The sequence below is a fragment of the Pelodiscus sinensis genome, chromosome 22, assembly GCF_049634645.1.
Source record: "Pelodiscus sinensis isolate JC-2024 chromosome 22, ASM4963464v1, whole genome shotgun sequence".
NCBI lineage: Eukaryota > Metazoa > Chordata > Testudines > Trionychidae > Pelodiscus > Pelodiscus sinensis.
Window position 1 is genome coordinate 5,072,985 of NC_134732.1, and position 27,523 is coordinate 5,100,507.

The 27,523-nt window shown below is 45.2% G+C and overlaps 1 protein-coding gene across 1 annotated transcript in view; it reads right to left on the bottom strand.

The window, feature by feature from the left end:
* Window positions 1-13,302: 13,302 nt before the first annotated feature.
* TNFSF15 (TNF superfamily member 15) overlaps window positions 13,303-27,523 on the bottom strand; it is a 34,500-nt gene continuing 20,279 nt past the window's right edge. Inside the window, exons 3-4 of the mRNA XM_006137185.4 lie at window positions 26,012-26,053; window positions 13,303-21,502 (exon numbers count right to left, since the gene is read on the bottom strand). Of these exons, the coding sequence (XP_006137247.2) occupies window positions 21,075-21,502; window positions 26,012-26,053 (470 nt within the window). The 3' untranslated portion in view covers window positions 13,303-21,074. The remainder of the gene's footprint in view (window positions 21,503-26,011; window positions 26,054-27,523) is intronic.

A 27,523-nucleotide genomic window follows, 5' to 3' on the forward strand; every position in this document is an offset into this window, starting at 1 on the left:
GGGAGGAGGCAACAGTGCCCCACACAGGAGGGTTTGGTCTGTCCCAGCCGTACTACACACCACCCACGGGGGTTGCTTCTGGGAGTGGGGCAGTGCCAGGGAACGAACACTCCCAGCCATCCAGGTGCCCCAGTGATTCGCGGTTTGCTGTGCCTCTCCGCAGGTGGTCAAGGCCATCAACCGGGTGCTGCTCCTCAGGATGGTCCACCTCACCGACCTGGACGCCATCATACGGGGGTTTGGCGCCCTTGGCTTCCCAAACTGTGGGGGGGCCATCGACGGGACACACATCCCCATCCGTGCCCCGGTACACCAGGCCTCCCAGTACATCAACCGAAAGGGGTACTGCTCCGTGCTCCTGCAGGCCATGTGTGACCACCGGGGCCAATTCACGGACATTAATGTTGGCTGGTCTGGCAAGGCACACGACACCATAGTGTTCCGCAACTCCTCTGTGTGCCAGAGGCTGCACGCATGTTGTATGCTGCACAATTTGTGCGAGCGAAAGGGGGTGGCTTTCCTGCCAGCCTGGATGCTGAGGTTGGGCGCATGGCTGGCCAGTACGCTCAGCCCCGCACTGCCGCCATCCGGGAGGCCCAGCGGGGGGCCATCTGGATCTGGGAAGCCCTGCGGGAGAGCTGCTGGCCCAGGTGCGGGTGGCTGTTGCAGGTGGGGTGGTGCACCCTGCAGTCCCAGGTGCTGCAGCTGTGGTGAAACAAGAGCAGTGATCAATTCTCCCTGGGAACATAAGGGGATCATGATGGCACTCACATGTGGAGCCCTCCCCAGCCTCGGACGACACAGCCAATGTGCTCTGTGGGGTGCCTCGGGGGTCCTGGGTCCTGGGCAGGCTCCCTGCAGGCTCCTGGCTCTCAACGTCCTCCTCTCCTCTGTATCAGGGACGGGTCCTTCTGCCCCGGAGTCGATCACCAGCCATTTTTCTGAAAAAAATCTGTAGTGTAGTCATACCCTCTGTGTGAATATGCAGTGTAGTCAGCCAATATTCACAGTTTTTTTGTCAAGCAAACCAGTAAATGCTAGCACCATTCCAGTATACTGGTTATAACAATAAATCATTACAGTTTGGTCTCGGAAAGTGGGTTTTGTTGTCACTTAGACCCCGCAAAATGGAATTCCAGCCTTATCACACACAGCTGGCACTACATTACACTCCCTACAAATTCAAGGGTCTGTGACAGATGGTAATACAAAAGCTCAGATCAAAAACAGTAAATCCGACCACCCAGCTTGACAATCATGCTGTTTAAAATGGCCCGGTGGCCTGTCTGAAATCAAGAAACTGAAAGAGCTTAAAAATATCTAAGAAGCGGAAAGCAGGGTTCATCAACACACCTGTGACTCGAGTGGCAGCTGCTGGTGGTTTTGTGATAGGCGGGGGAAATCTTTAGTGAAATTGACCTCTGGAAATGTGAGATACACTTGGGTTTCTCGTGTGTGTATTTTTGGATGCAAAATTCATTAAATAAAAGGCTGTTTGCCTTTTATTTTAGTCTTATATCTCGGCCACCTTTTGTGGTCCAGCTGGCATGCTAATAAGTTCATTTCTAGTGAATCTTGGGTTTTGTTGCTTATGTAGATAAAGAATCCAGCTTGAGACAACAATGATAATAAGGAACAAAGATGGATGATAGCAACCCAGAACCTCGATCAGTACTATTAACCGAATAAACCAAGACAGATTCTGTTAACTCAAGATGCAGTCCTTGCTGGGGAGAATTTAGCAGCTAGAAAAATGTCCTAGGTGCTTACATTTCCTCTGTTCTCGGTGCTTACATTTCCTCTGTTCCATCCCTGTTGTAATGCTTCAAGAAGCAAATGAATCTTCCTGGTTAGAAGAGGAGGTTGGTCTCTAAGTTCCAAGTTGACAGATGGACACAGTCGGATATGGACACAGGAAGAAAGGCAGACAGACGCTAACATAGATGTGGAGTGACGCAAGCTGGCAGAGATAGAGATGTATACATTGCAATCATAGAGCCGTGCTTTCAATATGAGCTGTGTAGAGTGCGGCCGTAAACTGTGAGTGCTTGTCACATTGTTTGGCTCTCGCAGCTGTGAGCCAGTTCAGTCTCACGGCAGACACTCCCCAACCACCAATCAAGTGCCACATACTATTCTCAGATTTCACTAAACGGGTAACAAATGTGAACTCCTGGATCACGAACTGTGGAGTCACAGAGAGCTCCCTTGGCCTCTCCAGTCCACCTTACCACCCAGAGAACTGGATTACGTGACACTGGTATAAACACCAAACATCACCTCACATTAGGTTATTCCCACCCCCAAAGTGTCAGTCACTTACCCCATGTCAATGGATATTCCCAATGTCACATAAAAGATAAGGTTGGCATCACTTGATCGTTGTCTTCAGTCCACCCTCTCTGGGGCACCTGGTGCTGGCCACTGTCGGTAGACAGGATACTGGGCTAGATGGACCTTTGGTCTGACCCAGTATGGCCATTCTTATGTTCTTATGTTCTTATGTATTGTCTCTAATCAACCAGCAAAGGGTTTATTAGTTAAGAAGAAGAAAGGAGTTACTGAAAAGTTAAAGCAGGTAAAATATATTAACAGGTGAGTCTAAATTTGTAAGTCCAAAATGATAGCAGGGTTGTGGTACTTTGCTTGTTTTTTATGTCTCTCAGGGTTTTCCATGATAACTTTGAAGATCTTTGAAACACTTCCCTGTGAGGGTGTATCAACACTGCACCCATAGCTAGAAATAAGCTACACAATTTGCATAGCTTATTTCAAGTTAATTTCAAAATAGGTCATTTTGAAATTTGGCACGGTCTACACCGCACCCATTTCAAAATAAATCCCTATGCTGAAATGTTCCTTACTCCTTATAGAATGAGATTTACGGGGACATCAGAATAGCGAGCCCGTTATATTTCAAAATAACGGGTGCACTCAAAAGATGCGGAATAGCTATTTCGGGATACCAGAGGTATCCCAAAATAGCATTGCAGTGTAGATGTAGCCTGAGTGTCCACATAGTTCAGAGATACAGGAGCATTCCTTGGATCCATTTTTATGGCTGCTTTCCATGGAACGCAATCTGTCAATTGTTTTCATTCACAGCATGGACTTCTCCTTTATTGATTAAATACTACTGTGGTCAGATACAATGCTTTCATGTGAGCAGCCTTCTTCATGGACATTTCCAAGGCTCAATTTGTGTTTGGATGGTCGGGTGACCAGATGTCTCAATTTATAGGGACAGTGCCAATATTTGGGGTTTATCTTATATAGACTTCTATTACCTCCCTTCCCCAACCCAACTTTTTGTTCTTACTATCTGGTCATCCTATTGGATGGTGTAGATGGGCAGTTGGCCAGAAGGGATTAAAGCAGGCTGGAGGGAACCTGCACAGAGCCCTGACCAATCAGGGAGAGGCTTTTAGGGAGCCAACCAAAAGGCAGCTTGCTGGGGCAGCCCTGTTTATAAGGAGCTGCTCAGCAGGTCAGCGGCGTAGTTAGGGCCTCACCGAGGTGGGTTCAGGGCTAGTTCCTAGAGAAGCACTTGAGATAGAACAGTGCTAGTCAGGCACAAGGGGGCAGTGCAAGAGTGACTCCAGCTTGATACCTGCCAGGCTGGAGGCCTTGATATAAGGGCCTGGAGGGTGCAAAGGTCACAGGGGAAGTGGTCCCGGGAATAGGAGGCAGTAGAGGAGGGCAGGTCAAAGCTGCCGCCAGAGGGTCCCTGATCTAGGACCCAGAGTAGTGGATGGTCTTGGGTGTCCCCTACCCCTTTGTGCCACACCTTGCAACACAGAAGAGTGGCCTTTATAGACTGTGGCTTGCCCCTGAGATGGTGCTGCACTTGGCCACAGTGGCAGGCACAAGGCTGTAGACTGCTGATACCCCTTGAAGGGGGGCAAGAGACCAGTGCGTTGGGCACTGCCAGAGGGCGGTGTCCCAAAGGGGATGCCATGATCCAGGGAGTGAGGTGGCTCTACAGAGAGAGTGTGGAGCAATGACAGATGAGACACTGGCCAAAAGGGGTGCCTTGCTGATGACAGAGAGGACCAGCAGGAGTCCGCCATGGTGGAGAGTCATGCTAGGCTGTTAGAGATGGGTAAATGTAATTACTGGGATATATGAAATGTAAAGTGAACTGCAATAGTGCACTACAGTCCTTTATTTGTTTTCATTAAGTTTGCACATCAGATGAATTTTCCTCCTAGTACTTATGTTTGCCTTTGATCTACAGTCAGTTCAAGTTACAATGGGGGAGGTCTAGGTTGGATATTAGGAAAAACTATTTCACCAGGAGGGTGGTGAAGCTCTGGGATGGGTTCCCTAGGGAGATGGTGGAATCTCCATCCCTAGAGGCTTTTAAGTCTTGGCTTGACAAAGCCCTGGCTGGGATGATTGAGTTGGGATTGGTCCTGCCTTGGGCAGGGAGCTGGACTTGATGACCTCCTAAGGTCTCTTACAGCTCTATAATTCTATGTTTCTATAATCCAGGGAGATACAGGATGGCATCTGATAGCAATCAACAGGCTATAGATAAGCAAAATGGATACTTATGAACACATTAGCGAATTAGTTGATGCCTTCTAATATAATTGACATTTCATTGGTATTCGCATGCAAGTCAATTGGCCTAGGGGTCTGACTTCCTGGCCTGTCACTTCCCACTTGTGTCCATTATGCAAGCAACAAACCTCTTCATGAGAAAATGCAGCCATCTCTAACTTTACACTCAAGTTCCTAGGGTCCCTGCAGACTGCAGCAGCATAGCTCACCCGTTCATCTGGAGGTGGGGAGTAGAGTCAATGGCAAAGCTCCTCTATGGACTCATCTCAGCCAGGGGATGCCTTCCTCATGGCTGCCCACTCAATGTAAAGCCCTGTGGCTGTCCCAAGGAGGCATAACAGGGTCAGCCCCTTGGTATCACAAGCTCAAGAGAGCGGGATGCTTTCTCACCTATCTCTGTACAACACTGGATCTGTAGACACTAAAATGCATCTCCCTACTGAAAGGCATGTCCACTGTTTTCACAGCTGTGGCCATGCAGAAAATTGGGAATCCCAGCTTTACTTTTGGCTTCACTATTTAGAAGTGAGGGGGTGACTGGTGATGGCTGGCTGTTGCAAACAGGTAATGCGTCTCCAGAGATTCTTCATAAACTGGGCCACCCCACTGTCCTCCAGTATGATGGATTTGCCTTTCAGTTAATAGGAGATGTGGTTGAGGGGAAAGTCGCATGTTGCTGTTGCTAAGAGTCTGTTGTAATGTTCCAGCTGGCATGTGGCGTGTGTGTCTGTGTGTTTGTGTGTGTGTGTGTGCGGGAATTCCAAAGCAAGTTAAGTGCACTCCTGAGGGGTTCTCGGTTGTCTTCTGACTTGTTCATCATGTTACGTTGGGGCAGTTCATTACGAATCTGAAAGTTGGTTCAATGGTGAGGGTGTTACCATGAACTTGGAAATCTGGTTTCTGGGCAGTCTGCTGTTCATGCAAATATTTGGATGCCAAGAAGCAGAATGCTCATCTAAAGGTTGCCTTAGTTTGAGACCTTTCTCTGACCAGAAAACTTGGAGATCTCAGAAGCTCTGGTCTCTTTGTATGAATCTCAAGTCCCCTTTTGTAAGCCCTTCCCAACCTCACGAGAATGAAAGGGCAAGTATGTGAAAGATCTCAGATGCATAGATCCTGTGGTAAGGAGGGCTGCAGGAGCGGAAGGTGTAGATACCTTCCACAATTAGTCAGTTCCTTTTCTAGGTAGCAAGTGCTCCATGAAGAATCTTGATTTTCTGTGAATCCATCTATACACATTTTTTTTGTTAGTCTCAAAGGGTACGTCTAGACTACATGCCTCTGTCACCAGAGGCATGTAGATTAGGCTACCAGGGATAGGAAAATGAAGCGGCAATTTAAATAATCACCACTTCATTTAAATTTACATGGCTGCCGCGCTGAGCCAACAAACAGCTGATCAGCTGTTTGTCAGCTCAGCGCGGTAGTCTGGACGTGCAGGGGTCGACATCAAAGGTATTTGTCGACCACCCAGGTATGCCTCCTGGGATGAGGTTTACCTGGGTGGTCGACAAATGCCTTTGATGTCAACCCCCGCGCGTCCAGATTACCGCGCTGAGCCGACAAACAGCTGATCAGCTGTTTGTCAGCTCAGCCCGGCAGCCATGTAAATTTAAATGAAGCGGCGATTATTTAAATCGCCGCTTCATTTTCCTATGCCTGGTAGCCTAATTTACATGCCTCTGGCGACAGAGGCATGTAGTCTAGACGTACCCTAAGGGTATGTCTACATTAGCCCCCTAGTTGGAACTAGGGAGACTAACGTAGGCATTCGAAGTTGCAAATGAAGCCCGGGATTTAAATGTCCCGGGCTTCATTTGCATCTTCCCGGGCGCCGCCATTTTTAAATGTCCCTTGGTCCAAACTCCGTGCCTGCAGCTACACGAGGCACGGAGTAGGTAGTTCGAATTAGGATCTCTAATTCGACTTACCGGTAAACCTCGTTCCACCTCATTCTAGAGATCCTAATTCGAACTACCTACTCCGTGCTGCATGTAGCCGCGGGCATGGAGTTCGGACTAAAGGACATTTAAAAATGGTGGTGCCCGGGAAGATCCAAATGAAGCCCGGGATATTTAAATCCCGGGCTTCATTTGCAACTTCGAATGCCTAAGTTAGCCTCCCTAGTTCAAACTAGGGGGCTAGTGTGGACATACCCGAAGGTGCTTCAGTAGGGGTGGGGAACCTTTGGGACCAAAGGCTGGATGCAGCCTGGATGAGGCTCCCAAGGCTAAGGGTCCCTCCTGCTGCCCCACCACAGGGCTGGAGCACACAAAATCTACTAGGGTCTGATATGAAAGGGGAATGTGGGGAGTGTCTTTCTCCTTCTTAGTTGGGGGCCCTGTCAGGGAGATTTTTTTTTTGCTTCTTACTTGTGTGCAGCGCCCGACTGTTTTTTCTGTGAGTCAGTGGCCCCCAATCCAGAAAAGGATCCTCACCCTTTGTTGTTTAATATTTGTATGAAACAGTAATTATTAATAAATATTTGACAAATAGTTTATATGACTAAAACTGATGCACACGTGTCACCTACAAAACACTCACCTTGGCAGTTTTCCAGTAGTTATTTATGCATCGTGTGTGGCCGCCGAAGTCACATGGTTCTGTCTTCGTTTCCCTGATTGGTTGAATGAAATACTCCATACACAAGGATGGTGAACAGGGAATAACGACTCAGACATTTTCAAGTGTGAAATGCTGAATTAATAAATATTCATGCTAAAATTCTTGACTCTTCCAAGGTTCATGGTGATATCCAGCAGTTATCTGAATAATCCCAGATGCTAAATAACGTGATGCCAAAAATTAAGGCAAATGAAATGCAGTGCACTTAATTCCAAAATATTTGTGGCTCAATCAGCCCCACTAAAAATTTGAGTATTGCAGGTGACGACAACATGAATATTAATATCAGGATACAGCATCCAAACCAAGTCTCTCTGTGCCAAGATTTCCAGGCATGGAAAACAATATGCAAATCTGACCTGTATTATGGTGTGTTTTGCATATTTTAGCTGAACATGGACAAAGTTTTCCTGCAGCTCCGCTAAATAGGGAAATTGGAACGGCTACTTTCACGTACAATGTTAGTGCATAGTTTCAGTGTGTAAAGTAGTCAGGGCAATCCTCCAAACTCCCTTTGTGGCTCAGTGTTATAAAGAGACATTTGCTCTGTCAGCTAGTCATTGATTTCTGCCTTGGTTCCTGTTAGGCCAGGAGTAGTATGCTCAAACACGCTGAACTTTCTAACTTTCCAGGCTGGAGTCTCTTGTAATTGCCCATTGCATCATGTCCCAACTTGAAAGGCGGTGAGGGTAAAGGAAATGAAAAATATTCATTATTGCTGAAGCAATTTGGACAAGCCATAATGGAAAAAATGAGAAAGCAAGAACCACCCTAGCTATATTTGCATTTTGTTCCCATCTGCACAGATTAGTGGCAAGTCAAGAAGAGCTGAAATGGTTTGATTACACTGGTTTTGGGGTATTATTTGATAAAAGCCAGGAGGCAATTAGAAAAAGGATTAGCGTGGCCTACCCCTCAGGTCCTTTGTGTATCCCTGATTCTGAGTTCAGCAGGGGAAAGGTTCAACTCTTTGGAGTAAATTCAAGCAGCCTCAAAGCTACAGTAACTTATGCCAGGCTTCCTATGGTCCCCATGAGTTTTTATTAATGGAGGAAGGCCCTAGAGCAGTTATTCCATAGCTGTGCCTATATACCAAGTGGGGCTGGTGAGTAGGTTGTGGGTGGCTGAGCAGATACACGTGCTGGAAATCCCAGATAGCCAGATCCTCTGGAGTCTCTCTTCCATGCTTAATTACCCCCTCCCTCCATACACATTTAGTTTAAATGCTGTTGCCACAGAATTCCAGCCTTCTGCATCAGAAGGCTGCAAGGTCCAGGAATTGTCCTAAATTAGAAGTTAAGTTCCAGCCTGTGGTGGCTACATCACTAGATCCAGGAACTGCACTGAATTAGAAATTAGTTCCAGCATGTGGTGGCTTCACCAACATCTTCAGCTGGAAGACCTATCCCATCATTTCCAGTTCCCAGCCTCCCCAGACAAAATCACGTCCCTTATAAACCATGCGGAACTCTTGAAAAGAAAGGACACAACTTATCTCTTCACATCAGCATGGTTACATCATTGAGGCATTGGACACACATTGTTAATAGAGCAATTATCTTATCTGGGCAGTTGGTATGGCACGATACTCTTGTAGGAGGAAACTATCTGGAAAATTCCAAAAGGTCAGCTGCATGCCATTTAGCAGCGAGATACTCAGACTGCGGTTTGCATGCCGCAAGTGGCTGTTTAATGTGTAGTGATCTTTGCAACACATGATATTAAAACACTGTGTGATATAATTATTAACCAGTCAGGTTGCCTTTACTGTGTTATTAATTAATTGTAGTTGATAAAATAATACTCGTTGGTCATTTTTCTGGGAGTGTGGCATACATGTGTATACCAATAAAATATAGTAAATGGAACAATAAATTCACAGTACTGTGGCTGTCCTGGGCCATGTTGATTGCTAATTTGATTCCTGAACCACTGAGGTCTGAGTAGCTCTGATTTAGGATAACTGAGAAGTATGGAAGGGACCCCAAGAGGCCATGTCGTCCATGATCCCTATGCTAAGGAAGTATTAAGTATACCTAAACCGTCCTTGACTGCAAACTGCAAACTGTCTACTTGCTTTTAGAAACAGTGATGGGGATTCCACAACTTCCCTTGGTAACCTGTTCTAGTACTTACTCATCCTTGTAGTTAGAAAGCTTTTCTTAAATTCAAACCTAAATCTTCCTTGCTTCTACTTGGACTGGTTACTGATTACTCCTTATAAAATGAGGTTTAAGGGTTATTTTGAAAGAAGGTTTTTTTCTTGAAATAACCGTGTCTAAACAGCGTTTTTAATCTCAAAATAGGATATTTAGAAAAAGTGGCTGGCTGCAATTATGCAAATGAAGCACTGGAAATTCAAATCCACACTTCCTTTGCAATTTTGCTCAGCTGCATTTTCATTCCTCTCTCAGAAGAGGAATGCAATGTAGACATACCGTATGTGTGAAACTGATTTTTCCTTCCTATGTGGAGCACTTTGCATTTATCCTTATTAAACTTCATCCTGTTTACCTCAGACCATTTCTCCAATTTGTCCAGATCATTTTGAATTATGACCCAAAGCAGTTGCAACCCCTTCCCAGCTTAGTATCATCTGCAAATTTAATAAGTGTACTCTCTATGCCGATATACAGCAGGATTGTGAGCCATTAATAACTACTCTCTGAGTACAGTTATCCAGCCAGTTATGCACTCACCTTATGGTAGCCCCATCTAAATTGTATTTGCCTAGTTTATTGATAAGAATAAACAACCATTTACATATTTGAAACAACTGTTTCTAATAACCATTTACATATTTGAAGACTGTAAGTTCTTCCGTCACAATCCACCTTCTATTTCAGTGATGAGAAACCGAGGCTAGTGAGTGGGCCATACAAGTGGCCCTCCTTCATCCGTGTGGGCCACAGGATTGTTGTCACTGAGACGGTCTTCCGCGATAGGGTAGTTTTGCTAACTGTGCTCACGTGCCTAGAATTTACAGGATGGGTTGACTGCAGAGGGAGCACACAGCTCTCAGAGATGCTGTAGTGTGCGGTCAGCATGCACCTCACTTCACGTGCCCTGGCTTTATGCGTGTGTTGCTTTTGTAATAGCAGTAGGAAAACCATTACACAGATGGAAACACTGGAATCTGACAACCTTGCTCATGGGCAAAAGTAAACAAAATGTCTCATGGGTGACACTTTGAACCCTGATGGGCCGCATGTTGCCCATCACTATTCTGGTCTTTAGACTAAACATGCCCAGTTTTCTTCCATTTTTCCTCAGCGGTCCAACTTTCTAAATCTTTTATCACTATTGTTGCTCTGCTCTGGACTCTCTCAAATTGATCCGCATCTTAAAGCGCAGTGCCCAAAATTAGACCCACTACTCCATCCAAGGCCTCACCGGTGCCAACATGTCAACCAGTTCCCGTGCTTGTTCTACATACAAGATCATTTAAGAATCACAAACATGCCTGTTAACTCACCCCAGGCGGGCATTTGCCTTTTCAACAATACTCTGCTGACTCATATTTAGTTTTTTTTCCACTCCAGCTCATCTGAAGAAGTGGGTTGTGCCCACAAAAGCTCATGATACTATAGATATTTTTGTTAGTTTCGAAGGTGCCATGGGATGACTCATTTTTATATTTAGTTTGTGATTTATTGTAACCCTCAAATCCTCTTCTGCAGTATGTGTGTCTAGGCAGTGCTCTCCTCATTTGTATTCATGGATTTGGGGATTTTCCCCCCTGAAGTATAGTACTTGTCCTACCCTGTTTGTATATTTTTGTTTGAAAGAAAATTATGTGCCCTTTACTATGTGCCTCCTAAAAACAATCAACTCTGTCTCAATCAACTAGCTTTGGTTATTTCCCCCTCCTTTTTTCAATTTGACTGCTGCTACTAGTCTGTTCTCTTCTTTAAAAAGAACTGGAAATATTATTTTTGAACTACCAGTATTAGTCCAGATTCACAGCTAGTTTGAATTGGCACTTCTCTACTAAGTTCAGTGAAGCTACTCGGTGTGTCGTTAAGTTTGCATTTAAATGCTTTACTGAGCAGGGATGAAATTACTCTCATGAGAAATTAATGTAGGAAAATTCTATGGCCTGTATTGTGCAGGAGGTCAGATGAGATAATATTAGTCTATGAATGTAATGTACATGAGCACTTGTGCCCTGAAAAGCTGTCCGGCAACCATTCTCCCTTCCTGACTTTAATAGGAGTGAATTGCATCTGGTGGGCACAAGCACCAGATGTTTAACTCCTCCAGGGATGCCCATCCCCTGCTTCATCCTAGGCTCTTCTTCTACCCCTTCCCCCAACATCCAACACCACCTCTCCCTGCTCCATTCCCATCCCCTTCCTGCCCAGCACCGCCTGAACACCCCTGATCAGCAGCAGGTGGGAGGCACTGGAGGGAAGGGAGAGGGGCTGATCAGTGAGGCTCACTGATGGGTGCTGAGTAGGGACGTAATAGTGTAGTCGATTAACTGATTAACCAATAAGCAAAAGCTTATTGGTTAATGCTATAGAATACACGTATTTTCCTCCCCCCCCCCCCCTCATTGCCAGTACATTTTTTACCAGGCTGGCCAGCAGCCTGGCTCAGTCCTGGCTTGCGGTGGATCCAGGACCTGCAGCTCTGCCTTTAAAGTGTATTAGGAGCCGGGCGAGCAAGTAACCCTGCTCAGTCCTGGCTCGTGCTGGGTCCAGGACCTACCCCCACTGCGGCTCTGCATTTAAAGTGTATTAGGAGCCAGGTGAGGAGGAAACCCAGCTCAGTTCCAGCTTGCAATAGGTCCAGGAGCTCAGACCTGCCCCGCCCACACAGGGGCTGCTGCCACCCCGCGCTGCTACCTCTTTATCAGAGGCAGCAGCAAAAGGCAACAGGCAGCCGGTCCACAAGGGGAGCTGTTTTTTAAACTGGCTCCCTTAATGGACCAGCTCCTGCCTGTCACTATGCACTATGCCTCTGATACACAAACAGCAGTATGACGTGGCAGGGGCTTCTCAGGAATGGAGCCGGAGCGCACTGGCTGCTGGCCCTGTCCCCAGGGACTATAGAATAGTCAACTACCCGATAAGAATTCACGAGGTTATTCGACTATTCAATTAACCGATATTTAACATCCCTAGTGCTGAACACCCATTTTTCCCCATGGGTGCTCCAGCCCCAGAGCACCCACAGGAATTGGTACGTATTGCCTGCGGGTGAAGAATTGGTCCCATAGGATTGTTCTCCATTTGTCCATCTCAGAATGAGGAACTGACTCACATCTCTCTCTTTAGGGACTCCAGCTCCTCAGTGGTGTAAATTGTCCATCGACCTGATGGAGCTATGACACAATGCTCCAGACGGGGCTCTGTCCCCAGGTATTTCAAACCCGCTGCCTGGATTCTTAAGCACTCCACTGCAGTGTGGGTTAGAGTCTCTCTGCCTGCCAAAGAATTCAGTCACAGTGGGGAATAACCATATCATCAGAAAATTCCACCCATTGCTCTGTCGTTCTTAGCAGAATTGTTTCACATCTTTTTGCTGTAGGCCCAGATATTCCCCTTGATTTGCATGTGGAATGACCACTTCCTGTTCTTCTGCACAGAGTAGAACCATTGGTAAGATTGATGGATGTGTGATGCTACCAGCACTCAACAATTCCTCTTTGAAAGAGCACGACAAATGGGTCAATGTTCTTTTTCACCTCACACGGCCAGGGAACAGGAAGCGTGGTGGGTCAGAGCCAATACAAACTACCAAAGGACAATCTGGCTTGATAATGGGAACGTTTAATGATGTTTTATCTGGTTTCTGGTTTCTACTAAACTATGGAATTGTGTTTCTGGGGCTGTCACTTGATCCCTGTCAGCTGAGTCATTAAGGGTACGTCTGTATGGCAGGGCTAAGCTCGAAATAAGCTATACAACTTGAGCTACGCTAATTGCATAGCGTAAGTCGAAATAGCTTATTTCGACTTTTGGTGCTGTCTACACCGCAGTTATTTTGAGAGAGAGAGAGAGAGCACTCTCCCTTCGACTTCCCTTACTCTTGTACAATTAGGGTTACAGGAATCGGACTGCATTATATTGCCCAAAGACTTTGGAATGATAATGACCCTGTGAATCAAATTCCACACTTTTATTCTTGAAGAAAGTAACAAATCAAGCTTTTAAAAACTATTCAAGCATCTACAAATCATCTCATATTGCATGTATCAAAGGCTCATTATATTATGGCTGCTAAATATGATGGATCTAAAGAGCAATTTGATCGTGTGTCATTATAACAATTACATAAAGAGTAAGACATAATATCAGTTAGTTACATAGTGTAGCAATAAATATATTGTGTGCACTTTCAGGAGCTTTACTGATGTTTTAATATAAAACTTTTTAAGATCAACGAAAGTACGTAGGTTGGAGAGCACTAAAATCACAGGCCCTGGAATTTTAGCATAACTTTTGTAATGCTGCTAGAGTAGACATTCAGTTTCCTGATATATAGAAGATAGTACAGCATATAACTTGCTTGCTCCATGGTACTTTTCACGGTCTCCTAAAACCCCTTGTAACAATGAGTTACAAACTGATGAGTTAGAAAAAGATGAGGCATAGCCAGTGAGGTGTTGCACTCTGCATGAATTCACAGGTTGTCTTGGACAGTAGAGGCCAGGTCTTCTGAAACATCCAGAGTGTTTCATGCACATTGGGTGCTAAACTCTTCTGGAAATCTGGCTTGTGTGTAACATTACGGGAGCTGCTGAATGCTGACCAACTTGGAAAACGTGGCTCCGATTTAGGTGCCTAAAATGGGAGCTGAGCTTTCTTAAAAATATGCCCCCACTTGTGATTGCTGAACAATTAATATTTGACCTCAGGGGCTCAATTCTGGATGGTCAGTGCCTAGTGAAGATGGGGGGAGTTGACGATACTCAGAAATGCATCCAGACACTGAAAGAATGAGCTAAGAAGCTGTTTGAGTGGCAATATCAACTCGGATCCTGGAGCTGCCCTCTACTCTTCTCAAAACGTGTCAACAGATTGCCCCATCTGGGCAGCAGCTAAGAGAGGGCTGAGTAGACCTTGGTTGACCAACTCATCTAGTAGTGCTCCTAGTGGTCTAGTCCTGCAGCTTTAACATTCCACCTCTCCCACAGGGAATTTCCTGGCCTACCTGGTGAATTCTATGGAATAACATTGATTCTTGTTATTGCCCCTTTTTGACTTGAGTAGTTAGTCAATCTTCAAGGCCCTGCGGATGCTTAATTGGAAGTAGAACAGGATGGTGTCTTGTACTTTTACCATCTTTTTTATTTACAAAGAATGTATAAAGATCTGCTTCTATACATGCAGGAGGAACCATGCACACAAGCAACAGTTTCTTAGCTTGAAATCCCAGACGTCTTTAGCCAACATACTTCAACAGCGTGCTCAAGCTTTTTCCAGGATCACATTATGCTCAAAAGCTGTTGGTTGGTTTCCTTGCTTCTGGATGGCTCTTTGTCCTGTATTCTCCCCCCCCCCCCCCCCAACTTGTCTCCTTAACCAAAACAATACTCCGCAAAAGCCCTCCCCCATGCAGTCCAAAAACTCCCAGGCCAGGTTCATAGCTCTTTCTTTAGGTGGGTGGCAAGTGATTAGTCGATCCTGATCATATCTGTTGGCGCTTGGGAAGTGAGTTCCATCATGTGTAGGGTTTACAGTTTGGTTCAATGTCTCTCAGCACCCCAACTACACAAATTGTTCCAGCTCGCCTGATCCTGATTGTTATGCTCACTGAGGAGTGTTACAGCCAATCTCTGAAGTTTGTGATGCATGTAGTCATCTGTATCACTCAGCATAACATTCCAATAAAACACCTTTCCTCCCTTCAAGGCAGGTTTGAGCTGAAAGACTCAGGACTGTAGAGACATTGCTCAGTTGGTGGTTTCCTAGCTAAGCCTTTGGAGGCAGTGAATTTTGTGTGCATGAAAGGCCCTGGGCTGACAGAACTGAAGACTGGCTAGTTGTCACCCAGCTCTCCCAACACCCCACACATGTGGAGGATAGTTAGCAGGAAGGAGAAATTCATTCTCTGTGGCTGCCCCAGCTCTTAGCTATTCTCCTGAGGCGGCCGATCATAGAGCACACACCTTAAGAATGTCACAGTGGTCGAAACGCATTAGAAAGACGTTTTTCCCTTTAAAGGCTTCGCACACACTGCCCTTAGTTAAGCCAGGGTTCTGGATGAGCAGAGCGGCCCAATACCCATTTCTGAAGCAAGCCTTTAAAAGGATGCGCAAGAAGGTTTTAGAAAGCCCGTAATAATAATAATAATTACAGACTCACAGATTCACAAACTTTAAGGTCAGAAGGGACCATTATGATCATCTAGTCTGACCCCCTGCACAATGCTGGCCACAGAATCTCACCCACCCTCTCCTAGAATAATACTAATTAATAATAATTATTGTTAATAATAATTAATCATAATAAAAAGTCCTGGCCAGTGGGGGAGAGATTTTTTGGCTCTGCGGATGGAGAGAGAAAGGTTCCGTATTGTCAGAAGAATCATGAATAAAACTGGCCAAAATGAGGTCATGTCACCACTACATTGAAAGAGTCTAATTCAGGGATTCTCAAGCTTCCTTGCGCCGTAGTCCCACCTCTGACAACAAAAAATGGCTACACAAGCTCAGGATGATGGACCAAAGCCTGAGTCCATCTGAGTCCACTGCCCCATAGGGAAGGCACAAAGACGATGCCCAAGGCTTCTGCCTCAGAGAGGGGGCTTGTAATCAGAGCCCCAGCCCCCAGGGCTGAAGTTCTCACTCTTTGGAAGCACATGGCCAGGCTCGGGCTTCAGCTTTGTCCCCAGAGAATAGGACTGGGACTCTGTCCCTGCACCCCAGCAAAGCTAGGCTTAAAATGGGGTTCCAAGCCACCATGGGGTCCTGACCCACAATTTGAGACCCACTGGCCTAATTCATTGCTCAGGATAAACACTGAGCCAACATTGCCCCAAAGTGCTCCTGTTTGCTGCCTCCATTAGAACATTTGATCCTCTCGTTTGGCTGCATGTGAAAACTTTAAACCTCCAATGCATGCTGTGTTCACTCAAGCCAACTATGGCTAAAGCAAACATTTGCTTTCAGCGAGGCAACTGATCAAAAAGGTGACCTGAATAAATAAATCCTCCCCATGTGCTATGTGAAAAGATGCTAACAGCCTGAAAATTTTGGCTGAATCAAAATAGAAGAGATACTGAAATATCCGAGTAAATTTTCAGTGTGTCATCTGATGAAGGCTGGTTCAGGTTTCCGCAACTCCTTCTATTATTGTTTAAAAAAACAAAATAAAACAGGAAACAACTGTTTCCCCTGGCTGAAAAATCTGCTGATGACTGCTCCCTCTTCCCTTGCTCTAACTTCATAAAGTTGCTTACATTTCGAAAGGCAGATGGAAGCATGTGGATTTTAGTTGTCCAGTTTTTGTCAGGTTACCAATTATAGATTCCCCAGCTGGGAGACCTGTAGCTTACATTTTCTGGTCTCTCTTGTACTGAGTTAATTCTTGTTTGAGCTTCTTTGTCTGGGGGAAGGGGGCATGTTTGGCATTTCAATCCACTATGGAATGATATTCACAAGAACCTTGATATGTTACAAAATGTTGTTTTTTCTTATATGGGATCTACAGGGTTTCTTTCATATTAGCCAGCACAAGTGAACATTCAAATGACTGAGTAGCCAATGGCAGCTGCATTTTCACACAGGAAATCAATTCAGAATTACAGTTGCATATAGTTCATTTGTATTTTTATTACAAAAACTGTGGAAATGGTAAGCCAAGTCTACTCGACCTTGAAGGAAACAGCTTGTAGTATAAGATAATACAGTCATTTATATGAAAATATATTACTATAGCAAAATGCTATACTGGTCTCTAACACCCACATCGGGCAAATATTTGTGACATTGAGTCTGATTCTTTTAAAGAATGACATTTCTCCTCAGTTCTCTTTTGAAATGATGAGCCAGTTGGGATGTTAATTAAACAAAGCACATTGGGGGTTGGAGGGAGACACTGTCAAGGTGAAAATATTTCTTTAAAAATGTGTCCGAATCTATGTTTCTAATAACACACAATGGTGATTTAATGCCATACTCCTTCAATTGGATCTGTGCAGGCACTTCCTTGTGGGCATGCAGTCTCCTTTTACAATCTGGGGTCCGCCCAAGAGAATTGCCTGGCAGAATCGTAGTCTCAATCATTTTAAAAACCTAATTTCTTTTTTTGTGTTTGTGGCAGGTTTTTTCCCTTTATGAATTTTTCTCAGTGGGCTGCTCCATTTCATTTTCTGACTCTCAGTGCCAGTCCTTAGTCACATGTTTGGTCTTAAGCATGCGAGGAGCCCGTTCACTTTAAAGGGATAATTCCTGCATTTATAGTTAAGCACATGAAACTCTTTGCAGGACTGGGGGCCACGATCAGCTTCATTCGCTATTGCTCGTGCAGTAGAGCAATTCTGATGTATGAGTGTGGCCTTTCCAAAACTGTGAGGGGGGATGATTTAAACTGGGGGGAAAAAATTTAACAGCTCAGGAAATCTTTTACGAGAACATTATTGTTCGTATTCAGTTTTGTAAAAAACACAAACACAAAAATCCTCTTACAAATTCCAAAGTTTCAGCTTATGCTACTTGACAGTGTCTCAAAGTTTCCTTCAACTTTTTAAAAATCCATTTCCCATTGTATTATTTACATGCTTTTTGCAACCATTCTTAACGGGCAGGTTCTGATTATTCTCTCGGTTGCACTGGTTTTACCACGATTTACTGGTTTTACCACTGGCTTCAGTGGAGATCCTTCTGACACTCACCAGTTTCTTTTTATACATACTGGTCACCATCATTGTTACAGAAGCCCAAATAACAGAGCAAGTGTTCATGGGAGATCATGGGAAGGATTAATACGCTAGCACCACTCTAAAACAAGTGGCACAAGAGAAATCACTTTCATACGTAAATGTGATAGCACAAAGTGGTATATGAAAGCCTACAGTAAGTAGAGTGTCAACACAGACTCCTATAAAATAAACATTGGTTTGTGCTGGGGATAACTGGGTGTGCAGCACTGACAGACAGCTAAGCTGGGAATGTGGCTGGTAAATTTTTGGGTTGTGAAATGTATGATAAATAGACAGTGGAAAGAAATTCTGTGTGTCTCATGTGAGGAAAGATTTACTACTGCTGAAGGACATCCTAGAACATGAACAGAATATATCTGCATCTCGAGCTATATCTATTTATCTATATAAAGATATCTCTTGGGGGGGGGGGGTTGTTGTGTGTCCTGTATTTCATTCCTTTCCTCTAAACTCATTTTTTTTTATGATTTAGTGCACTAAGCATTAAGTATTGATGACATAGATAGAAAATTCAGATATAGAAATCAGCTGGGGCTCTATCGGGATCAGGGAATAATGGCACAGCACCCGTTATAGAAAAAAAGAGCCCTGTGGATTTCTGTAACTGCCCTGGGACGGATTGAACTTTGCCTTCATGGAGAACCCAAATACACTTCACAGAAGCGCTAATATCAGGCTGCGGAGATTTATCTGTCCCAGACAGGTGCGCTGTGATGACAGCTTCTTAGCTTAACAGTAGCATCTTCCTTGGGCCTACCTCACAATGAGGCAACTAGGAGGAGAAAAGCCAGAGGCAAAAAATGGGGGGGACCACATTATTTTAAAAACTTGGGAGCTGAGAATGTGGCAACATCCAAGCTCTCATGCATTTTGGCACGTTCAGTGCTTCTTAATTCTTTTTGAATGCCTCAATATCATGGCAAGAGATAGGCTATAAAATAGACAATAGGAAAGCCAGGCGATAAGGGGCTGGAAGGATGGAGGAGAGGGCCATGGGAGAAGGTCTTCCTCTTACACAGTGGTTTGCAGTAAGAAAAAGATGGTGAACCTTTGCAGCTAATCAAAAGCATAGCCAGTTTCCCAGCACGGATATACTTGCGCAGAGCCATGGAAGCAATGCTTAAGCCAAAGTTCTGGCTCATCATTTTTACTCCTTCCATGTTTCTCTCTTTTCTCTCAACTTGCCTCTGCTCTTTTCTCTTCCTCCATGACACTGCACTCTAGGAATGTTGTCAGATAGCTTATTGTTGCATTAACATAGCTGCCAGAAGGAGGAATGCCAGGGAGAGAACAGCTTGGCTTCCTTGGCAGTCTAGCAGTATTATATATGTGGTGTGTGTGTAGATATAATGACCTTACATTTGAACAAGTCAACTATACCTTCTCGGGATCTGTAGAATTCCTCATCTAAGGGGTGTAATTCCCATGATTTATGAGAGGTGTGCATTGGCGTTGGAAGGAAAATATATCTCAGCTACCTTTAGCGCTATGGAATCCTGCAAAGCACTCTGGGTACATACATAATGCACTTTCACTTTCATTGCTCACAGGGGATGACATGTTGAAAGAGCAGGAAGTCTCAGTGACAGAGAGTGAGTGTGTCTGGCTGCAAACTTGACGCTTTGGGTGTTGTCTACAACTGAGCTTAACACTTGGGGAAATTTAAGAATAGAAAGCTTGAGTCGATTACAACATGACTGGAGTTGTCATCACTGAATTGTTTATAATGGAGGTGAAGGGAAAGCCAGGGAATTTCCCTGCAAGACAGTATGATCTAGAAGACTGAGCAAGAAACTGGAAATGGAAAATTCCTGAGCTCTTGCATCCGGTTACACCACCTACTCTGACTGTTGCACAAGTGGGTACTAGCCAGCCTACTGCCTAGCAACCTTTCCTTTCAGAAACCACTGCAGTTGTGATGGTCTGGAGAGAGGGGAGTTGTAGCCATCTTGGAAGTTTAAAAAAAAGGGCATTTTGTTTTCAATTTCTGAACAATTGTGGCTTTTCCTCAAAAAGCTACATGAACAAAACAAAACAAAATCATTTTTGAGGGAACATAACTTATTTTCACACTGATCCTAAACTCTTATGTGTTGTACAGCAGGTTGAAAGTTTTCTGAATTTGAAATTTTGCTGAAATTTGTGCTCCATTTCAATAAAAAAATTTTTGTAGTGAGATGAATTTTTACACTAAAACATTAACATATTTGTGTGTTTCAATGTAAAAATGGACAACACGTTAGAAATACGATGAAATGAGCCATTTCTGGGCAACAAATGGGCCCTGAACAAAATAGCATACAATTTCCTCAAAAATATCTTGGGAGGGAAAAAAAAATCAGTAGGGTGGACTTTTGTTTGTTTGTTTTGCAGACTTCAAGAAATCATTTTAATCTACTTCACTGGCCAATTGCAAGGGATTAATTAAACCGTTAATAATTATACAATGCCTTGAAAGTTCCAAATTTCTATATTAATGTAAAGTACTAAGCAAATCTAGTTTTAAGGGAGTGCCTGTAATTAATTGCCTTGGGGCTAGTTTAAAGTGGTTGCTTATTGGATTTGGGATCTAGGCTTAGTTGATTGAAGATAATTTTCCCTCTCATCTATAAACACTCTGTCTCCCTCTTGTAGGCATTCAAAAAGTTACTAGCTTTAGCATAGGGGTATATTTTTCTCTCCTTTGCCTCCCTATTCTTTTCTGTGGTTGATGTGGTGTGATCTCTTTGTTGTATTGTGATGGGTTGTTTAATTTAGCTAGTGGCTTCAACTTTCCTTCCCCCAAGGATAAGCTACATTATGGACACCAGAGCCACACAGGTGAATGAGAACACAGGTAAGGAAACTGCTTTTGAGGGCACAGATGCTTGGTGCTAGGACTCCCTGATCCGGTACTCACTAAAATCATTAGCAAACTTCTGGGTGATTTTAGTGACACATTTGATTCAGGACCCTAATAGGAGCAACCCTTATTGGTGGCTGTCAGAAGTCTACAGTAAAAAAGCCCCAAAGAATGTTTTGTGTTCTTTGGTGTAATCTACCAATTGGATGTCACTAACATTGACCATCAGCCTGTCCCCTTCCTCCATGAAAATTACTGCCCCTAAGTAAATAGGCTGGAACCAGTTGTTTCCCATGTTACACAGTGTCTTGGTGGCGGTCAGCAACTGGGTCGGCTCAGGGTAGCTGTCCGTGACTTTAGTAATGACCTGTGTTACAGAAGCTGGTTTATTGTCAATTGGAGTGTGCCCTCGGAAAGTGACCTGAGAGTAGATGTAGTAATCCCCAGCCTTTGGTATCACCAGTGATTTGTTGGTATAATTCATGTTGTTCTTGGTGAATGCTAAGCCTCGCTCATGTTCCCACTGGAGAACTGGAAGCTGATTTCCCACGGGAGGTGACGGATCTTGCTTCTTTACTGAGAACATAAAAGAGAAAGGAAAGAGATCGGTTAGTTCACCCGTTCAAGCAGGATACATGGTGATGACCGAAACTCGGATGCTAAAGACCTTCAAAACGAAACTGCCTGGCCACCATGTTCTCTTTCGTACGGACTCGCTCAGATGTGTTTTACTGTAGCACGCAGAGGCCCCACCTGAAATAAGTGACTCACTGGGAGAAGCACTCTATATGCATCTTGTAGGACACAGGAACTGTCCTAACAAGTTTACCATCTAGCTAGACAAGGAAAGCAAAGGGTTGGCAGAAAGGAATACTTTTAATCCCATTTTACACATGGAAAACACAACTCAAGGGTGTCCACCTTGAGACACTGCAAAGGGACTTAATGTTCAGAGGATTGCTGTAGAGACTCCTCTATGATGTCCAGGAACTGAGCCACTCAACATTGGTTGCTTTTGAAAATCAGGGCTGATGCCTGGGCAAATTGAGAATCAAGCTCAGATCTCTTGAATCCTAGGCCAGTGTTTATCCACAAGGCCTTCTAGCCCAAGTCTGTTGACCTGAGTTGGGAGACACTGGGCACGTCTACACCTTGGAGAAGATCGACTCCCTGGAGGTCGATCCCCTACCCTTCGATGTAGCAGGTGTAGTGTAGGCCCCCAAGTCGAGCACTGAGGGCAGCCCCTGCCGCTGTCCTTTACTCCTCATTCTGCAAGGAGTAAGGGAAGCTGACAGGAACATGTGCTCCTGCTGGCCTCCTGCCTTGTGGATGCCTCCAAGGCTCGGCTTAAGATAAGCGGAGTCCAGCTATGGATTTTGCGTACCTTAAGCCAACCTGTCTGGTAGACCTGGGGTACCTGTCCCTGGGGTCACTGTCCCTACCACCCTGGGTAGACCTGGGGTCACTGTCCCTACCACCCTGGTTTGGCCCCGACACTGGAGTGGGCACCACATCAGCTGTGCCTGTCCCAGTGCCTGGTATTTGGGACAAATTTGATTCTGCTCTGTACCACCGCAGCAGCCTCACTCAGGCCAAAGATCTGACCCAGACTCTGTGAGGTTAAACTGGAGTCACTGGACTCTGGTAGGCCCTCGCTCTTATTTACCTGAAGCTGTCTGTATTTATACTGAAAATGCCACAGCAACTCAGCCATAGTGTATTAAGTGTAAGTATTCAGTGCAGGTATAGCTACATAGTCAGGCAGGTGTAGTTAAGCCACGCCCACCTCCCGATAGATGGTAGCTAGGTTAACAGAAGAATTCTTTCATTGGCCTAGAGCTCTCTACACCAGAGGCTAGGTTGGCGTAACTACATCCCTTCTGAGTATGGATTTTTCATGCCCCTGAGAGATGTAGCAGTGCCACACAAGTTTTCAGTGTAGACTGGACCTTTGACACCCTTACAATGAGTGTGACTGTAACGTACGTTACCAAAGTGGCAGTTCAGTGGTTGCCCTTAAAAGGCCGGTTGTTCCCAATCAGTCACTGAGGCAGGACAGTTGTTTCCTACTCTGAATCAGGAAAATGCTCAGATGCCCCCACCCTGCAGTAGCTGTTAGTCAACGCTTGTGTGGGGACCCTCCTCTCCCCCAGGGATTGAAATGAAAGCAGTTGCAGTGACCAAGGTAGAGGCGAGGGATAGGAAACATAAGAACTAACCTCTGCCTCATGGCCCAAGACTCAAATCACTATTGTTCTGGAGCTTCCAAACAGCTGGGGTCACTTCCCCAAATTGAATTTATCATTTTCCTTTTCGTGCTCCTCTCCGCTAGGAGGTACGGGGCAGTAAATGTCCCTCATTGGCAGATCAAAGAGAACTGAAAATCCCACGAGACGGGCTGGTCAGTGGTGATTTCCAGCTGGACTTTCAACTGCTTGCGTTTGCAAAGAAATTTGACTCAACGATTGGGTGCTTCCCTGAAGCAAAGAGAACATCACCCAAGCTTTTGATGTTCATTCATCAGGAGTACAGAGCTCCAGTTTTTTTCTTCTGAGCCAGAAACCTAGCAGGAGGGGCTATCTCATGTTCAGCTTCACTTGCTCCTATGTCTCATTGGCAGAAAAATAACAAGCAAATGGTCTAGTAGCACTTTATAGACTAACAAAACATGTCAATGGGATCATGAGCTTTCGTGGGCACAGCCCACTTCTTCAGATGACTGGAGTTATGACTAGAGGATAAGAAAACTTGAAACAAATAGGAGAAAGGAAGGGGGGGGGAGAGAACGATGCTCTGTCACCCACCCCCCTACCTCTATACATAAAGGTGCTCAGGTATCAGGTGCTCGGGTATCAGGAGCCCACAAAAGCCCATCTACATGTTTTGCTAGTCTATAAAGTGCTACCAGACCATTTGCTTGCTGTTTTTTTCCCTCTAACAGACCAACTCGGCTACCCCCTGAAGCTGGCAGAAAAATGGATGTTCTATTAAAGAATGGGACCTTGTTTTCCTGCACATCTGCCCGGCTGCACTAGAAAATATGGAAAGGCTCGCTTATTAGTAAATTGTCTGGCGAAGGATCATTAGCCAGGAGCTTGAGGATAAACCTTGGGGCTGTATCTACATTGGTAAGATTTAGCACAAAAGTGGCCGCTTTTGCGCAAAATCTTGCCTCCTGTCTACACTGGCCACGAGTATTTGAGCAAGAACACTGACATTCTACTGTATGAAATCAGTGCTTCTTGTGCAAATACTCTGATGCTCCCGCTCAGGGATAAGTCCTTTTGCATAAGTGTTCTTGCGCAGGAGGCCAGTGTAGACAGGTAACATCAATTTCTTGCGCAAGAAAGCCCGATGGCTAAAATGGCCATCGGAGCTTTCTTGCACAAGAGAGCGTCTACACTGGCATGGATGATTTTGCGCAGAATCAAATCTTTTGCACAAAGGCACATGCCAGTATAGACGCTCTCTTGTGCAAATACTTTAATGCAAAAACTCTTGCGTTGAAAGTATTTGCGCTAAATCTTGCCAGTCTAGACGTAGCCAGAGAGTAGAATCATGCTGCTGAAAGTGATAAGAACCTAGGCCCTGACTTTGGTGCTGTGATTTAGCACATGCACAACTTTACACTCCAATTTCAACAGGATTACACACTTGCTTAAAGCCGCTTGTGTGCTGTGAGTGCTTTTTTTGAATCACGGAAGCAGTGGATCTTAGAAGCCATCCACAGAGTGCTTGAGACATCACAGCCGACCCAGCCATCTGGAAGCCACCCTGCTGTTGACTTTCTCCAGTTTGTCCTTGCCTCCACGTTCTCTTATCTGGGAGCTACAAAAATAGTTTAAGGCTCAGTTCTGCCCCTCCCTCAGAAGGGTGCACTTAGTCAGGGTCTAGAGCATAAATTTCCCCCTCAGCTCATCTACAAAGGAATCAGGCACCATCCCCTGGACTGGTACCTTGACACGGCCATAAAAGACCCTCTAATATATGGCCAGAGCTGGCCTGAGTCAGCTGCTTTGAGCGTGCAGGGCTCAGGCTGCAGGGGTAAAACCGGCAGGGTTAACGTGCAGGCCTGGGCTGGAACATGGGATCTGAGCTCTCTCAAGGGGAGGCGGTTGGTTCTCCTAGCCCCGACTTCAGCCTGAGCCCAAATGTCGACTGTTGTTTTCAGCCCTGTAGTCAAGCCTTGTGAGCGTCAGTGCTGGGGGCTTTGTATTGCCGAGTAGGTGCAATACAAAGTAGGAATAAGATCCCCCGGAAAAGGGCTTTTTTTCCGGAGGATCGGGGCCAGTGTAGACGCTCTTTTCCGGCTTTTTTAAAAGCCGGAAAAAAGCGGCGGACATTTTTATTTAAATGCCGCGGGGGATATTTAAATCCCCCACGGAATTCCCTATTACGGCTTCTGAAATTAACATGACCCTTCCGGAAAAGGGGCCAGTGTAGACGTAGCCCATTTGTGCCCAGAGGTGTAAATCTGGGAGTGATGCTACTGACGTCAATGGAGTCAGACTGGTGCAGAAAAGGGGTAAGTGAAGAGAATCAAGACTTTGGTGTTCATGGAATATTAAGGGCCTGGTTCTCCTGCCCCTTAAACTGCCCTAGCTCCACAGATTGCTTGCTCCTGATTCACATCCAGCTGGAACTACAACCAGGCCCTTTATCCTTAAATGTCCCAGTTCAGTACAGAAGAGGAGTAGAATACCAGCCATTGCTTTGAGCAGGTGACATCATTCAAACACTTGCTGCCAGTGTGAGCGATCATTTCGTAAGAATCCTTTTAAAGGCACAAAGAGAATTTTTTCATAAAGTGCCCAGTTTGGCTGACACTCCATATGAGTGCAGGGCCAGATCCTCGATTGGTATAAATTAGTGAGTCTTAGTAAAGGTAAGTGAAGTGAGACCCAGCTGAGCTCTGGCCCAGAGAGTATAAATGGTCCGTGACTTTCTTTTCCCTGAACTTCCTGCCTTTCCCATCTGTCTGTCAGATTCCATCAGGCACATGTATTTCGGAGATGAGTTTTGGCACACTGCAATATTTATGACAGTAACCCAGGGAGGCATATCATTTTTTAACAGCTAAATTACCTGTTAGGTGCGCTCTTGGCTTTTCTGTGCTGGATTCGAAATCTGTAATTAAAAAAGAAAAAAGAGTCGGATCAATTCTTCACAGAGAGAATCTGTGCTGTCCTCTACAATTCCACTGTGCTGGGCATCACAAGCCATTTGTCAAGGCTGCTTTGGTTTTTCTGTGCCAGGAATGGAGGGTTGGATCCAACAGATCCCATCCCTAAGCAAGTTCCGGGACTCGTCAATTGCACTGCAGGTCTTGGAAGAATTTGGAAAAACCTTTTAAAATCAACAGCGCCCCCCTGCTCTGCTGAAAAGCAAAAGCCAAAGACTCTTCTTTGAATTAGATGTCAACATGCACCAGGGCCCCTTTTATCGCTCTGCCATTTCAATACTAATTATGGTTCCCAAAAAGAACGTTCCCAAAAAGCCAGAGGGAAGGTTTCTTCCTTTGACAATGCAACGAGGAGGCTGTCTGCACATCCCTTATTCAGGGTCTGCAGTGCCAACCCAGCCATTTCCCCTCGGAGGCCATCTTTCTGTCTCCCATCCCCCCACTTCTTCCTCAAGCCTGCCTGTGCTCTCACACAGCCACCCTCTCTCCTTCCTGCCTTCCGCACCTTGCCTCCAATCCCCACCTCTCGCCGCCAGCCCAGCTTTGCCAGTGACCCTCCCTGTCATGCCTCTGAGAGGCAGCGCAGAGCTGAAAGGAGTGAGTGGGGGAACGGTGGGCTTTATAGAAGCATAGAACACAAGAACTGGGAGGGACCTCGAGAGGTCATCAAGTCCAGTCGCCTGCCCTTACAGCAGGACCAAGCACCATCTTGATCATCCCTGACAGGTGTCTGTCTAACCGGCTCTTAAATATCTCCGTAGATGGAGATTCCATAACCTCCCTAGGCAATTGATTCCAGTGTTTAACCACCCTGACAGGCAGGAAGTTTCTCCTAATGTCCAATTTAAACCTCCCTTGCTGCACTTTAAGCCTCTTGCTTCTTGTCTTCTCATCAGAGGCCAAAGAGAACAATTTTTCTCCCTCCTTGTAACACCCTTTTAGATACTTGAAAACTGCTATCGTGTCCCTTCTCAGTCTTCTCTTTTCTAAATAAAGAAGCCCAATTCTTTCAGTCTTCCCACATAGCTCATGTTTTCTTGACCTTTCATCATTTTTGTTGCGCTTCTCTGGACCTTCTCCAATTTCTCCACATCTTTCCTGAAATGTGGTGCCCGGAACTGGAAACCATACTCCAATTGAGGCTTAATTGGCACAGGGTAGAGCAAAAGAATGACTTCTTATGTGTTGCTCACAACACTCCTATTAATGCAGCCCAGAATCAGGTTTGTTTGTGGTCCACTATGACTCCTAGATCCCTTTCTGCAGGACTCCTTCCTAGACAGTCACTTCTCATTGGCATTCTCTTCCCATTTCTTAGTTTCTTTGCGCCAGCTGCACTGGCAAGAAAGGGACCCGGGGGTACCTGTCAGTCTGTCCCACATGGCAAGAATGAGCGGGGGAGGGAGAAGGGCGGT